Here is a 16,432-nt window from a genome sequence, read left to right on the forward strand (position 1 = left end):
GCGGGGGGCTAAGGGCAGACAGAGCAGAGCAGGTGTGACATCACACGATGGGCGGGGTGAGTGAAGAGAACAGGGCTATTAGCCATTGCTCAGCCGAATTGATCCACCTGGCGTATTGCTGGTCAGGTGGGTTGCTGTACACACACTGGAATTTCACCAGAGGCAGTCGTTATTGGCCACCTCAGCCAACTTTAATCTAGCATGTATATGGACCTTTAGCCCTTCTGTCTGGTACCCAGCAAAGCACAGAGGGCATCTCAGTTTGTAGGCACGAGTTATGCCGATATGGTGGTGGGGTCATTTAGTAGGCAGCCAAGCAATCTGTTGTAGTTTATGCCATAATACACCGCAGATTGCTTTAAAGTTTATGTTATCCTTGCAGCATTATCTAGAGGCCTCCCTCCTGCTAAGCTATTGTTTTCAGTCCCCCGGTGGGAGTTGGACGTCAGATACCTGCAGCGGGACCAGCTGGATAGCTGAGCTAGCGTCCCGATCTATATTTCATTGATTGCATCTAAATTACTAGCAGGCTTTTCTACGTCAGCAATGCGTAAAACTCTGCAGTAAAGGTCTCGGCATCCAATGAGTTGTGCTCTTATGTGACCTGGCAGAGAAGATCGCGTTGGATTTGTGTTTGTTTATTGCTCTGTTTCACCTTGAAAACAGAGCAATGTCGCGAAATTTATGCAATGGGTTCTTTTTATATATTGCCTCTGATATAGTTATTGCTCTGATAGGAGCTGTCCTTCCCATACCAATGTACCATCCAGCAAGGACTGCCCTGTGCAATATACAGAGATACACTGGGTGGCGCACAAGCCACTCTTTACATGAAATACAAAAATGCAAGCTGGTAAAACAAGACATTGGCGTCAATTCACCAGAGAGGATTTACTAAGAGAAAAAAGGTAGGTAGTTTATCTCATGAGGTATTTTAACACTCTGGAGTCAATTCACCAGTGTGAGAGGACAGAGAGAAAAGTGTTCGATAGCAGGGGATAATGGAGAGATATGCATGAGGAAAGTGTGAGAAAGCAGAGAGTTAGGTAATCAGTATTAATGATTTACATGGGATACTTTTCCTCTCTGTAAGCTTGAAAGTGAAGCATTGTGGGTAGGAGGCAGAGTTTTTCTACTACCTGACCAGAGAATTCCTGCCTTTTACTGCCGGATCATATCATAAATCATCTCACGAGTGAGTCTGAACTTCTTCACCACCTCTGTCTCAGTAAAATTATCAAGAACTGGGCGGGGCGATTAAACAGACCCTCCTCCTGCGCCTTCGTCTCCTCATAATAGAAGCAAGCTCTAAGGCCTAGTGCACACCAGAGCGGTTCGGCTGCGGTTTGCTAACCCCGCTTGCGGGTGCGGATCCGCTAGGGTAATGTATTTCAATGGGCTGGTGCACACCAGAGCGGGAGGCGTTTTGCAGAAACCAATACTCCCTGGCTGCTGCAGATTTTGGATTGCGGAGGCGTTTCTGCCTCAATGTTAGGTATAGGAAATACGCAAACCGCTCTGAAAAATGGCACTTCAGAGCGTTTTGCCAGGCGTTTTTTGTTACAGTAGCTGTTCAGTAACAGCTTTACTGTAACAATACATGAAAAAGAAGAAAAAGCGCTTCAAAATCTGCTAGCATTTTGCGGATCTGCTAGCGGTTTTGGGTGTGCACCAGGCCTAACAGAGTAAGCTCAAAAGGCTCCATCTTCCACAGCAGCAACTGCTGTGTGAAAACCACGATATCTCCAGGTTCATTCAGGGGATAAAGAGATGAAAAAATAACGAATGGCCACACCCCCTTTCTTCCCTGGTGAATTGTGATTTGGAGAAAAACTAACTACTAACTATCACTTATTTATCTCATACTTATCTCACATTTATCTCTTGCATTTCTCTCTGTCGATATTTTCCCCTATACTTCTGGAGAATTGCTATTTGGAGATATCACAGGAGGTAAATTACCTACCAAGAGAAAAATAGGTTGGTAACCTCTGGTGAATTGACGCCATTATTTCCCGGCAAAGCTACTGCAAACCCAGTCACTGAAAATATGCATTGGTTTTTCTAGAGGACTGCAAATACAGGTTTTTGTACCGAACAGCATTTCATTTGCATTTCAATAGCATCGGAAAATACATTTCACCTGTCTCAATTGTGTTTGGACACAGCAATCCAGTAAATTATATAAAAACAGCAAAGCACTTCAAATAGTGAATAAGAGGATAGACTAAGCCCTAGAAAAGCACAATGCAAAGCAAAATTTGTCAAATGCAACAAGAAACACAGGTTTAAATGGATACTGTAGGGGGGTCAGGGGAAAATGAGTTGAACTTACCCGGGCCTTCTAACGGTCCCCCGCAGACATCCTGTGCCCGTGCAGCCACTCACCGATGCTCCGGCCCCGCCTCCGGTTCACTTCTGGAATTTCAGACTTTAAATTCTGAAAACCACTGCGCCTGCGTTGCCGTGTCCTCGATCCCGCTGATGTCATCAAGAGTGCACAGCGCAGGCCCAGTATAGTCTGTGTCTGCGCAGTACACTCCTGGTGACGTCAGCGGGAGTGAGGACACGGCAACGGAGGCGCAGTAGTTTTCAGACTTTAAAGTCAGAAATTCCAAAAGTGAACTGGAGGTGGGGCCGGAGCATCGGTGAGCGGCTGCGCCAACACAGAATGTCTGCGGGGGACCATTAGAAGCCCCGGGTAAGTTCAGCTCATTTTCACCTGACCCCCCTACAGTATCCCTTTAAGATCTGTCAAAAATACTTCTTAAATCCATTCAAAGCAAAATACAAAGTCTTAGGCTGGGGTATTGCATTGATCCATCACTAGTTACTTCAGGTCATGTACTAATAAAGCACTAGTGCCTACATACCATGCCATGCACTGATGAGGATCAACCAATCCGAAACAGTCTGTATGCATGTTGGATTAGTGTGGCTCTGTAATATTAACAAGCTGACACATCATTGCATTCCAGCGGTTCTGGAGGTGTGGTCCCCCGCCTCCTCCATAGCTCCGGTCCCCGCCCACGTCCCTTCCCTCCCTGCTGATTGGAGGGAAAGGACGCAGGCGGGGACCGGCGCTATGGAGGAGACGGGGGAGCGCCGAGACACTGGAGAAGGTAAACAGTGGGCTGCGACATGCTGTGTGTCGATAGCACGGCTGGGTGATTTATGGGGGGCAAGCAGAGCGCAGAGGGGGCCTGGGGGGGGGGGAATAGGTATAGCAACCGAGGCTGGACAGTATATGCAGACCCAGCCTCTGTGTGCTGATAACATTTTTAGAACCCACCTCAGGTTCTCTTTAAGAAGAATGTTGCACACAGAGGAGTAGCTATGGGTGGGTAAGGGGGGGGCATATGTCCCCGGGTGCAGCACTGTGAGGGTGCTCAGCACGGCCACTGCACCCCCACGTGAATGAGAGGTGGCTTGCTGGCTACCTAAAGTGCCCCTGCAGCTGCTTCTCCCCCTCCCTCTGCAGAAGCGTTAACAGCAGCAGAATAAGGCTATCTAAAGGGGCACATATGGCTATCTAAACAGGGTGAAGGGGGCACATCTGGCTAACTAAAGGGGCACACATGTTCCTATTTAAAGGGGGGCACATCTGGCTATCTGAATGAGGTAAGGGGGCTCATATAGCTAACTAAATCACTTTTGACTCCACCCATGACCATGACCACATTCTGATGTGAGGCCACACCCATTTTGTCCAGAGGGGGCGCAAAAACGGTCACTGTCCCCGGGCGCTAAAAACCCTAGCTAAGCCTCTGGTTCCACATTAAGGGGCATCTGCATATTAACCGCTTCCCCACCACTGGTACGCATATTTAAGCCCCTGGGAACTTCACTTAAAAACCAGGGGTGTAGATATGTGTATTCCTTTATTTACCGTGCCTTTCTCGATTGCCGTGCTGCTAACGTTTGTTTCAAACAAAATCCCACCATTCCGTGATTGGTGAATGGGAACAGCTTGTTCCCAAACCCCATCACAGTGCCTGTAATAAATGAGAGCCAGCATCAGTGAGACTCCGGCATTCATAAACAATGTGAAAGTAAATCCCTACCCTTACTACTTCTTTACAGTACTCGGGAATTAACTATAGTGCCATCTTGTGGGCAAAAGTAAAAATGCACCCACATACACTATTCTATAGAAAAATAAATATATTTTATATTAAATACATAAATGGTTACCTTAGGGACTTTTGTTAATATGTACGTCACGAGGGTATATTACTATTATTTTTGTAATTAAATGCTTGTAATTATTGATATAGTATAAAAAAAACACTTAATGGAAAAAAATGCACCTTTATTTCCAAATGAAATATTATCACCATAAATTGTACTAGGAACACAGTTTAAATGTTGTAATACCTGAGACAAATTGGCAAATAAAACGTGGACTTCATCTATCGCAGCACATTTTATTTTAAAACTGAAATGGCTGAAAACTGAGAAATAATGTTTGTTTGTTTTTTTCATTTTTTCCCTTTTATCATTCCCTTTAAAATGCATATAGCATAAAATAATTCTTAGCAAAAAGTACAACCCAAAGAAAGCCTAATAAAACAATATAAAAATCATTTCGATGTGATAAGTAACAATAAAGTAATTGGTGAATGAATGGGAGGAGTATGATGTGAAAATTGCTCTGGTTTTCAAGGGGAAACAAACTGTGGTTGGGAAGCGGTTAAAGAAGGCCTTCTGCATATGGACGAGAAGGTGGAAAATGTGTGGGCGAAGGAGCCAACGCAACTCATGGGGCTGGAGGAAGCCCCAGGTATGTATAAATACACCCAATAGACATGTCTGAGGTTTCTTAGGTACTTCTGAGTTAGGGGCCGGGAGAAAAGTACAGACATTCATCCACGGTTGGAGGTGGTAGGGGTGTTGTTGGTGGTGTGTGTGTGTGTGTGTGTGTGTGTGTGTGTGTGTGTGTGTGTGTGTGTGTGTGTGTGTGTGATGGGGGGGGGGGTGTGTGGAGATAGTAGTTTTAGGTCTTAGTGGGTTCTGTACACATAGAAGGGAGATTGCCATAAACAAGACATCAGGGCTGCTGTACACATGGAGAGAGCAACTATCTCCTAAAAATAATATATTCAGCACATGGGAAGGGGGGGGGGGCTGCACTTACAAGTAAGACTGCTGGTGGGGCGACTGTGAGGAACTGGGGGGGGGGGGGGGGGAGGAATAACATAGCGCAAGACAATTAGCCTAGAAAATATAAATTGATATATCTGGCCATTTAAGCTACTTCCTAATGTGTGCTTTTAACAAGGCATTCTTTTCTTCCAATAAATATACACCATTAGCCCTGCAGGGAATACGTCTCTGGTGCGATTCGCGGCTGAATTAAGCGTTTGGTCTTATCTTGGGCGGGACCAGCGGCCGTTAGCGAGTTCAGTTTCCACTTACATCCATCAATCAGCCTTTAGAGAACACAGACAGAGATAGTGCTATAATGAAGTGTTGGGGAACCCGGGAGGCCAGTAATCTGGGAGGAGAGAGCCCGGCTATAATTCCCTGGTAAGGTGAAGGCCACGGCGTCGTGCGGCTGCGGAGAGCAATCGCTCAGGCGGCGGGGAGGGCTGCGCTGCAATGCTTAAGAGTTTGCCTTTTTTAGCAGAAGTCTAACAATAACGTGTCTCTCTTATAATTGTATCAGGGCCCCGTAGATCTTCGGGAAGTCCTGCTGGGCTAATAACGTTTTTATTGTTGCGGGAAGAAAAAAAAGCAAATCTTCCTTTTGGGCAGACGGCTTCAGAGATGACACAGCGGCGACCCCTGCAGCATGGCGAATTAGATGACACCATTACGAGAGGCACAGAACTCCCGGAAGCTGTGCGAGTCATTGGGGTTGGCATACAATAACAAAACTTCAGTATATAAAGAGGCCCTGTCTTGAATGGACATCTGAAACAGTCTGTGCCTCTCAATGGAAAACTCTAGATATTTAACATTCGCAAATGAATATTTAAAACTAAAGAATGGTCCATGAAATGTGACTATTGATGCAAATTTTATGGAAATTTATGCATCTATGTATGGAGACCTGCCCAGTACAGTGGGTGACTTAGCTAAGCCGCACACTACTGCACATGCGCTGGACTGGTGGACAGGGGCGTAACTAGAAATCTCTGCCCCCCCCCCCCGGAAAACGTTTGGAAGCCAACCCCCGAACCCCCCACCCCCCTGGAATCAGGAAAGTTAGGCGCTGGCTGTACTGTAGAAGTTTGGATGCTGCCATAGCCGGACATATTGAAAGTAGGTTTTTTATTGATTTTTCGGTGAGAAAAAGCAAAAACAAATAGTGTCGAGATTCTCATTGACACAACAAAAACAATAACAGTAAATGTGGCCTATAAGCATCCTGTACCAAGCCAAAACTGCAAGTACAGCACAACATCAAAGAGAAAATACAATGTAACATGCCCAAAGGCCTGGAATGGCCCTGGTCCGAGGGCATCTCTTCCAAGAAACCCTGGCACCCCCAGGTCTGTACCTTTATTAAGGATTAATTATCAAACTTAAAGAGAAACCGTAACCAAGAACTGAACTTCATCCCAATCAGTAGCTGATACCCCCTTTCCCATGAGAAATATATTGCTTTTCACAAACAGACCATCAGGGGGCGCTGTATGGCTGCTATTGTGGTGAAACCCCTCCCACGGAGTGATGTCACGACCATGGTTCTGACATCACTCTGTGGAAGCCTTGTTGCTTTGTGGGAAATAACAGCTGTTTCCAACTGCCAAAAAATCAAGCAGCATCTCCTTCTACTGACATCACCTGCCAGCAGTAAAAATGTCCCCATGTGATAAATGTCAGAATGTAAAACAGGGAGAGGAAAGATTTTACAATGAGCAAACACTGACTAAATCATTTCTTCATAATTATTGTAAAAATGAAGCACTTTTTTTATTACATTATTTTTACGGGAGTTCCTCTTTAAGCCTGTAATAAGAAATCCAGCAAAACCATTTCTTAGAGCATTTCCGTTTAAGGTAAACACACTTCAGGGGCACCAATTTGTTGTGAACATAAGAAATCCAATCTCTGTTTTTGGGAGGCAGGGGTTGTTGTACTATAAGTTTGCAATTTATGGGTAGAAAGGGCCTCTTCTGCTAGACTACCCAGCAGCAGGCCTGGTTCTAATAACAATGGCCCCCCGGAGAGAATGCCCTGATCAAAAAGCAGCATTTGGGGCCGTTTGTTGCAGCCAGATTTCCCCCCCAGGGCTCCCCTCCCCCCAGATCACACCCCAATGTAAATCTGCCCTCTGAGCCCTGCAATGTCTTTAGCAGAGTAGTGTCTTGCCTTCTCTGTCAGTCGATTATTGGTCTATTGCAGGGTCCCTGGAGAGTACAGGTAAGTTGGGGGGGAGACACCTTGGGGCGCCCCTATAGGCCTTGGGCCCTGCCCCCTTTTCCTCAATAGAAGCACCGGCCCTGCCCAGCTGTACCAGTTCGGGGGCAAATTCAGCTGAGATTCTGAGTATCTGTTGAAGCTCAGCATGGACTTGGAGCCAGTAAGTGCGAATACACTGGCACTGCCAGACCATATAAAAAAAAAAGAAATTGGCCCCGGTTGCTGGCATCTGGTGCACAATCCCAGAGCAGTGGAGTCAATTTTTTGCAGCCCATCAGGTGATAAGTAGCTTCTGTGTAAAAATTTCAAATCGATAAGTCTCTCCCCTGCTGAGACATTGACAGTGACAAAGTACCCTAAGGTAATTTCCCAAGTTTCGGAAGTCAGACCTGGGATATCTGATTGCCATGTAAGGTCTGTCTACCATAGCTTGGCCCTTGGGGGAAAAGTTTTATATGAGACAGAGAAAACATGTTCAAGATCTTTTTTGGCCACGTCCCCCTCAGTGGTATGGGATTGCACCAACACAGTCCTACCTAGAATTGTTACGTTTTGATACAAGGAAACAAATGGCACGATACAATGAGGAACTCACCATGGTGGTCTCTGCAATTGAACCGAAGCTGTTGATGAAGATGTTGCAGCTGACGTTCACTGGGGGACCTGTCAGCAAACACAGAGGAAGATTATTATCCAGTCATTGTCAATAAAGCTTGCCAGAATCAAAGGAGAGATCAACCATAGGTAGGTACCATAACAACATATAGTGGGAATAGATACAGTAGATAGATAGATAGATAGATAGATAGATAGATAGATAGATAGATAGATAGATAGATAGATAGGTAGATAGACAGATAGATAGATAGAAAGATCAGTATGTAACCCCGCCAATATTTAGCCACTGGTTCAGGAATTGCAGTCTTGGGAATAAAAAAATAATGCGCATATTGGCAATCAGTGATCAGTCACAATAGATGACTAAACAACATAGGGCAGGATTCACAAAGCTTTTTCACCTGTCTTTACCTTATCTATGTTACTTTTTTAAGCTTCCAAAGAGCAAAAATATAATATGATTAAAGGACTTATGAGGCCAGATGGCCAAATATAGATCAGTACCTGGGTGCTTTTTGGAGGTTTCGCCGTCTAACAGTCTCTGAGTGGTGATCGCTGCTGGGAAACTGAAGTTTCACAAATCATGTCTAGCCTGCACTGCTGCACTATCTGTAGAACTGCTATTAAGCGCTTCTTAATCTGTGGCAGTTTTCAAAATGGATTTGCAATTTACTTAACTGTAGTGCAGCTTTAGAAATTCATGCTAAACTGCTGCTATTATGAAGAATTTAAGAAGGTTCTTATTATCATGCAGAACTGTTCCTCTGCTAGTTAGAATAGTTTAAGAAGAAAAAACTTTTGGTAATGTAGGTAAGTAGGATTTAAGAATCTTCTTATTATCATGCAAAACAGGCCCCTTGCTGGATAGAACTGTTTAAGTGGAAAAAACTGTCAGTAATGCTTTGATAAATCTGGCCCTGTGGGGGGCATTTATCAAGAGTGTCTGAGGCAAAATATTGTTTTTTAGAAATCCATGCAGAACTGTCTCAGACAGCCTAAGAAATCATTAGATAGTGCAGATTCCTTCTAAAACTGTAGTGAAATAGGAGGAGTTACGAAGGTCTCTCAGACAGTGCAGTGTGTGAGGGGAGTTGCTGTTGCCAAGGTAACCAATACATCTGCAGTACAGATACCAGCAGACTCTGACTCTGAGGAGGAATTCAGCAGGGGGGAGAAGCACCTCACAAATCATGCCTAGTCTGCACTTCTGCACTATCTGTAGAACTGCTGTCAAGCACTTCTTAACCTGTAGCAGTTTAGGAATGGATTTGCACTTTTTTTTAACTGTAGTGCAGCTCTAGAAATTCACACTAAACTGCCGCTATTATGAAGAACTTAAGAAGATTCTTATTATCATGCAGAACTGTTCCTCTGCTAGTTAGAACAGTTTAAGAAGAAAAAACTGTTGGTAATGCTTTGATAAATCTGGCCCTGTGAGTGTCTGATTTTTCTAGACTTCCAGCCTAAAATCATAGGAACCCTCTGATTTCTGGGCTCACAATTCCATTTCAACGCAAAGTTATTTATTAAAACTCAGAGAAATTTGTTTAAAGGTGGTTTTCTCCTTTCACCTTGCTGTAAAATGTTATTTTTCCGGGCCGCTGTACCGCAGAGACAGTTACACTCAGAGAGGTGACATCTTTCTCTGTCATCTTAGCAAAGTGAGAACAAATCAAGTAAGATGCTGAATTCAGTGAAAATGGGACCGTTTCTCTGATATCAGCACCAAAAACTGCAGAGAATGTTTTCTGCAACGAGGACGTGATATATGAGAACACTGAGATCTGCATAAAACAATGAGAATGAAACAGGAGGAGAGACACAAATGTATTACCAGTCACTGAAATACTACTGTGCTATTAATTATAACAGATGAGCAGCCTCTGATGGCTTCCTAACGACAAGTGATGCATGCCAAGTCAAGTCTATTAACAAATGATGGAAAATATATGTTAATGGGGTAACACAAAGGGGGGAAAGAGGCACCCAGGATATGATAAACTGTGTTAAAAACAGCTACAGTTTGAAAAAAGTGAGGTGGCTTACCACAATGATGACAAAATCGTACCTTACTAGTATGACAGTGACAACGTCATTAGTATAGCATTCATAGAAAAATGGCGTAGAAATAGGGGGTACAGAGGTTGTGACTGCACCGGGGCCCTTGGGCTAGAGGGGCCCTCCCTCATCCGCAGTATTAGCTCTCTATTGGTCCTGTGCTGGTAATAATCACTTCTATAGATACTTTGAATAATAGTGGTAATCATTAACAAACTGCTCCTCATCCCCTTCTTGCTCCTCTGACACTGTAGTTGCCATTGGCAGGTTTTGGTGTGCTACATTAATTGTTATGTATAGAGTGCTTGGGGGGCCCCATGTAAAACTCGCACTGGGGCCCACAGCTCCACTGATTTAGGAGAAATACTGACTAACAGCTTGTACAATTAGCTAGCTGACTTGGGGTTGCTTTACTTTGTAGGATGAGATCACCGCACTTTGGCCCAATAGGCTGCCTGTCAAGTGACAGACAGCCAATTGGGCCAATTCAAAGTGCTGGGATCCCGTCCTACAAAGTCACTGGACCTGACAGGGACCAGAGTAGGACAATTGGAGCAGCCGTTCGTTTTGGGGGGAGTGCGAGTAAGTTAGTAGGGCATTCTACAGCAGTAGCCTACTTTTTATTCCCCTACTGACTATTATGTGAGCCAGAAGCAGCCAGCAAAAGAGCCACATCTGGCTCCTGAGCCATAGGTTCCCAACCCCTGCTGTAGGTTCCCTACCATAGGTTCCCTACCCCTGGTGTACAGGGTACACCCGAGCCATAGGTTCCCTACCCCTGCTGTACAGGGTACATCCCCGAGCCATAGGTTCCCTACCCCTGCTGTACAGGGTACATCCCAGAGCCATAGGTTCCCTACCCTTGCTGTACAGGGTACACCCGAGCCATAGGTTCCCTACCCCTGCTGTACAGGGTACATCCCCGAGCCATAGGTTCCCTACCCCTGCTGTACAGGGTACACCCGAGCCATAGGTTCCCTACCCCTGCTGTACAGGGTACATCCCCGAGCCATAGGTTCCCTACCCTTGCTGTACAGGGTACACCCGAGCCATAGGTTCCCTACCCCTGCTGTACAGGGTACATCCCCGAGCCATAGGTTCCCTACCCCTGCTGTACAGGGTACATCCCCGAGCCATAGGTTCCCTACCCTTGCTGTACAGGGTACACCCAAGCCATAGGTTCCCTACCCCTGCTGTACAGGGTACACCCGAGCCATAGGTTCCCTACCCCTGCCGTACAGGGTACACCCGAGCCATAGGTTCCCTACCCCTGCCGTACAGGGTACACCCGAGCCATAGGTTCCCTACCCCTGCTGTACAGGGTACACCCGAGCCATAGGTTCCCTACCCCTGCCGTACAGGGTACACCTGAGCCATAGGTTCCCTACCCCTGCTTTACAGGGTACACCCGAGCCATAGGTTCCCTACCCCTGCTGTACAGGATACACCCGAGCCATAGGTTCCCTACCCCTGCTGTACAGGGTACACCCGAGCTTCCCTACCCCTACCGTACAGGGTACACCCAAGCCATAGGTTCCCTCAGAGCTGGGACAAGGTCCTCCAGCACCCAAGGCTGAGACACCAAAGTGCGCCCCTCCATCCCTCCCACCCCAGCCGTCACACACTGATTGCTATTAGACTAAGAGGGCCACAGGGCCCACAACCCCCCCCCCTCCCAACACCTTATTATCTAGTTATCTGGCTTGCAGTCACTGCCATGTATCCCCTTTTCTTATTTCTTTCTGCTTCAAACACAATTAGGAATGACAGTTGAATGAATTGTGTGCCCCCCTCCTACACTGCGCCCTGAGGCTGGAGCCTCTCCAGCCTATGCCTCGGCCCGCCCCTGGGTTCCCTACCCCTGCTGTACAGGTACACCCGAGCCATAGGTTCCCTACCCCTGCTGTACAGGTACACCCGAGCCATAGGTTCCCTACCCCTGCTGTACAGGGTACATCCCAGAGCCATAGGTTCCCTACACCTGCCGTACAGGGTACACCCAAGCCATAGGTTCCCTACCCCTGCTGTACAGGGTACACCCGAGCCATAGGTTCCCTACCCCTGCTGTACAGGATACACCCAAGCCATAGGTTCCCTACCCCTGCTGTACAGGGTACACCCGAGCCATAGGTTTCCTACCCTTGCTGTACAGGGTACACCCGAGCCATAGGTTCCCTACCCCTGCTGTACAGGGTACACCCGAGCCATAGGTTCCCTACCCCTGCTGTACAGGATACACCCGAGCCATAGGTTCCCTACCCCTGCTGTACAGGATACACCCGAGCCATAGGTTCCCTACCCCTGCTGTACAGGATACACCCGAGCCATAGGTTCCCTACCCCTGCTGTACAGGGTACACCCGAACCATAGGTTCCCTACCGCTGCTGTACAGGGTACACCCGAGCCATAGGTTCCCTAACCTTGCTGTACAGGGTACACCCGAGCCATAGGTTCCCTACCCCTGCTGTACAGGGTACACCCGAGCCATAGGTTCCCTACCCCTGCTGTACAGGTACACCCGAGCCATAGGTTCCCTACCCCTGCTGTACAGGGTACATCCCAGAGCCATAGGTTCCCTACCCCTGCCGTACAGGGTACACCCAAGCCATAGGTTCCCTACCCCTGCTGTACAGGGTACACCCGAGCCATAGGTTCCCTACCCCTGCTGTACAGGATACACCCGAGCCATAGGTTCCCTACCCCTGCTGTACAGGGTACACCCGAACCATAGGTTCCCTACCGCTGCTGTACAGGGTACACCCGAGCCATAGGTTCCCTACCCCTGCCGTACAGGGTACACCCAAGCCATAGGTTCCCTACCCCTGCTGTACAGGGTACACCCGAGCCATAGGTTCCCTACCCCTGCTGTACAGGATACACCCGAGCCATAGGTTCCCTACCCCTGCTGTACAGGGTACACCCGAACCATAGGTTCCCTACCCCTGCTGTACAGGGTACACCCGAGCCATAGGTTCCCTACCCCTGCTGTACAGGGTACACCCAAGCCATAGGTTCCCTACCCCTGCCGTACAGGGTACACCCGAGCCATAGGTTCCCTACCCCTGCTGTACAGGGTACACCCGAGCCATAGGTTCCCTACCCCTGCCGTACAGGGTACACCTGAGCCATAGGTTCCCTACCCCTGCTTTACAGGGTACACCCGAGCCATAGGTTCCCTACCCCTGCTGTACAGGGTACACCCGAGCCATAGGTTCCCTACCCCTGCCGTACAGGGTACACCCGAGCCATAGGTTCCCTACCGTACAGGGTACACCCGAGCCATAGGTTCCCTACCGTACAGGGTACACCCGAGCCATAGGTTCCCTACCCCTGCTGTACAGGGTACACCCGAGCCATAGGTTCCCTACCCCTGCTGTACAGGGTACACCCGAGCCATAGGTTCCCTACCGTACAGGGTACACCCGAGCCATAGGTTCCCTACCCCTGCCGTACAGGGTACTCCCGAGCCATAGGTTCCCTACCCCTGCCGTACAGGGTACTCCCGAGCCATAGGTTCCCTACCCCTGCCGTACAGGGTACACCCGAGCCATAGGTTCCCTACCCCTGCCGTACAGGGTACACCTGAGCCATAGGTTCCCTACCCTTGCTGTACAGGGTACACCCGAGCCATAGGTTCCCTACCCCTGCCGTACAGGGTACACCTGAGCCATAGGTTCCCTACCCTTGCTGTACAGGGTACACCCGAGCCATAGGTTCCCTACCCTTGCTGTACAGGGTACACCCGAGCCATAGGTTCCCTACCCCTGGTCTAGGTCATGAATCTAGTGTGGATACATCAGACCTACAATGGGGCTCTATTCACAAAACTTCTCATGCACAACTTATTTATCACCTAATTAATAAAAATAACCTTTCAGCACCTCTACAAACAAAATAATCACTTAAAGTAAGTTGTTTCTGGTTAACTTCATTTCAGTATTACTTTTCTTACCTTGGTTATATTATATTTTTGCTTTTTGGAAGCTTAAAAAAAGTAACATAGAAAAGGTAAAAACAGGTGAAAAAGCTTTGTGGATCCTGCCCAATGGTGTGTAGTAATCTATTGTGACTGATCAGTAATTGCCAATAAGCACATTATTTGTTTTTTATCCCAGTGCTGCAGTTCCCGACATACACATGTGGCAACTGATGTCACCCGTTGGGGATCCGGGATGCTGACGACGCGTTCCGCTGCTTTGCGGTGAAGGGTCGACAGAGCGGAGCATGTGTGACATCACGCGGTGGGCGGGGTAGCGGCGTTTTGACCACTGGGTGGATCACTTGGTGGGCGGCCATCGATGGTTGGGGGCCCTTTGTGTGTACGCCTGATCATCAGCTGAGGTGGTTGTTACCAGACTCGGCCGACTTTAGTCACGAGGCTTAAAGGATACCCGAGGTGACATGTGACATGATGAGATAGACATGTGTTTGTACAGTGCCTAGCACACAAATAACTGTGCTGTGTTCCTTTTTTTCTTTTTCTGCCTAAAAGAGTTAAACATCAGGTATGTAAGTGGCTGACTCAGTCACACCATGTCCTCAACCTTTCTTCTTCTGAATGCATGGCTGCCTGAGGAAGTATTAGTAAATCAGGCCCAGGAGGTCATTTGTACTTTAATTATAAGAATAATGACCATGGGATTTTTTTAGAGGAATATTTTAAAACATCCCACATATTTTATTACCATCATGTAAATCTTCAGTCATACAAAAAAAAATCCCAATCATGGATTTACTAAGTGAAAAATGTTGTGCACATGCTCACCAGCTTAAAGGATACCCGAACTGATATGTGACATGATGAGATAGACATGTGTATGTACAGTGCCTAGCACACAAATTACTATGCTATGTTCCTTTTTTTTTTCTTTATCTGTCTGAAAGAGTTAAATATCAGGTATGTAAGTGGCTGACTCAGTCCTGACTCAGACAGGAAGTGACTACAGTGTGACCTTCACTGATAAGAAATTCACCTTTTTATCTCTTTCTTGCTCTCAGAAGCCATTTTCTGCTAGGAAAGTGTATTATAGTTGGAATTTCTTATCAGTGAAGGTCACACTGTAGTCACTTCCTGTCTGAGTCAGGACTGAGTCAGCCACTTACATACCTGATATTTAACTCTTTCAGGCAGAGAAAGAAAAAAAGGAACACAGCATAGTTATTTGTGTGCTAGGCACTGTACATACACATGTCTATCACATCATGTCACATGTCACTTCGGGTATCCTTTAACCAGTTCACCCCCAAGGGTTTTTATCCTAACGGACCAGAGCAATTTTCAGTTGTCAGCGCTCCTCCCTTTTATTCCCTAATAACTTTATTACTACTTATCACAAGAAAATGATCTATACCTCGTTTTTTTCGCCACCAATTAGGCTTTCTGTGGATAGTACATTTTGCTAAGAATTTTTTTATTCTAAATGCATTTTAATGAGAAAAACAGAAAAAAAAAAGAAAAAAAATCATTATTTCTCAGTGTTCAGCCTTTATAGTTTTAAAATTAAACATTCTCCTGTGGATAAAACAAACACGTTGTATTTGCCCAGTGGTCCCGATAATTAAACCGTTTAGATTATGTCCCTACCACAATGTATGGCGACAGTATATTATTTTGAAATATAAGTGGTTATTTTTCTGTTTGTTCTGGCCATAATTACAAGCCCCTATGTAATAAATTAAAATTAATTTTCCCCCATAAAATATAGAATAAAAAAAGCTGAGTCCCTAAGGCAACTATTTTTTTTTTTTTTTTAAGCTGATTTTTTTTTTTACAAGTGTTTTTTTTGGGGGGGAGGGTTGGAAGTGTAATTTTATTAATGATGTGTATATACTTGAAAATGTATGTATTTTGTAAGTGTAATATACTTTTTGGCCACAAGATGGCGCTGGTGAACACTCATAGGACGTGTTCACTTTTTTTTTTTTTTTTTTTACACACTTTATTAAACTGTTACATTTCCTGTTTATGTGAATGGACGTAGCCGCTGTTCGCGGTCACGTCCATTCACTCCAGGCACTGCGATTGGGTAGAGGACTGTTCAGTCCTCTTCCCCAATCGCCCAGCACGGGATCCCGACGGTAATGGCGGCGGTAGCGGCGGACACACGGCGGTAGCAGCGGCGGGAATGCGCGACGTATTAAAACGTCATGTTGCTGTTAATAGCGGTAAGCATGACGTTTTAATACGTTAGGATGGCGGTAAATGGTTAAGACTGTATAATGTTCAACAAAATGGACAGCACAATGCATCATGTATTTATGTACACAGAGCTGTCTTTCCCATGTCTAATAAGCATTATAAAAGTTTTCTGCAAAACTTAACAGGGAGAATTCAACACTTCATAAAATCACTAATTGCCCTTCTGTGAGACTCACTTTATTAGTT

The 16,432-nt window shown here is 46.3% G+C and overlaps 1 protein-coding gene across 1 annotated transcript in view; it reads right to left on the minus strand.

Moving 5' to 3' along the window:
* GLRA1 (glycine receptor alpha 1) overlaps positions 1 to 16,432 on the minus strand; it is a 284,975-nt gene that overhangs the window by 116,966 nt on the left and 151,577 nt on the right. The window contains exon 3 of the mRNA XM_068273147.1: positions 7,967 to 8,034. Coding sequence (XP_068129248.1) covers positions 7,967 to 8,034 — 68 coding nt within the window. The remainder of the gene's footprint in view (positions 1 to 7,966; positions 8,035 to 16,432) is intronic.

The sequence above is a fragment of the Hyperolius riggenbachi genome, chromosome 3, assembly GCF_040937935.1.
Source record: "Hyperolius riggenbachi isolate aHypRig1 chromosome 3, aHypRig1.pri, whole genome shotgun sequence".
Taxonomy (NCBI): domain Eukaryota; kingdom Metazoa; phylum Chordata; class Amphibia; order Anura; family Hyperoliidae; genus Hyperolius; species Hyperolius riggenbachi.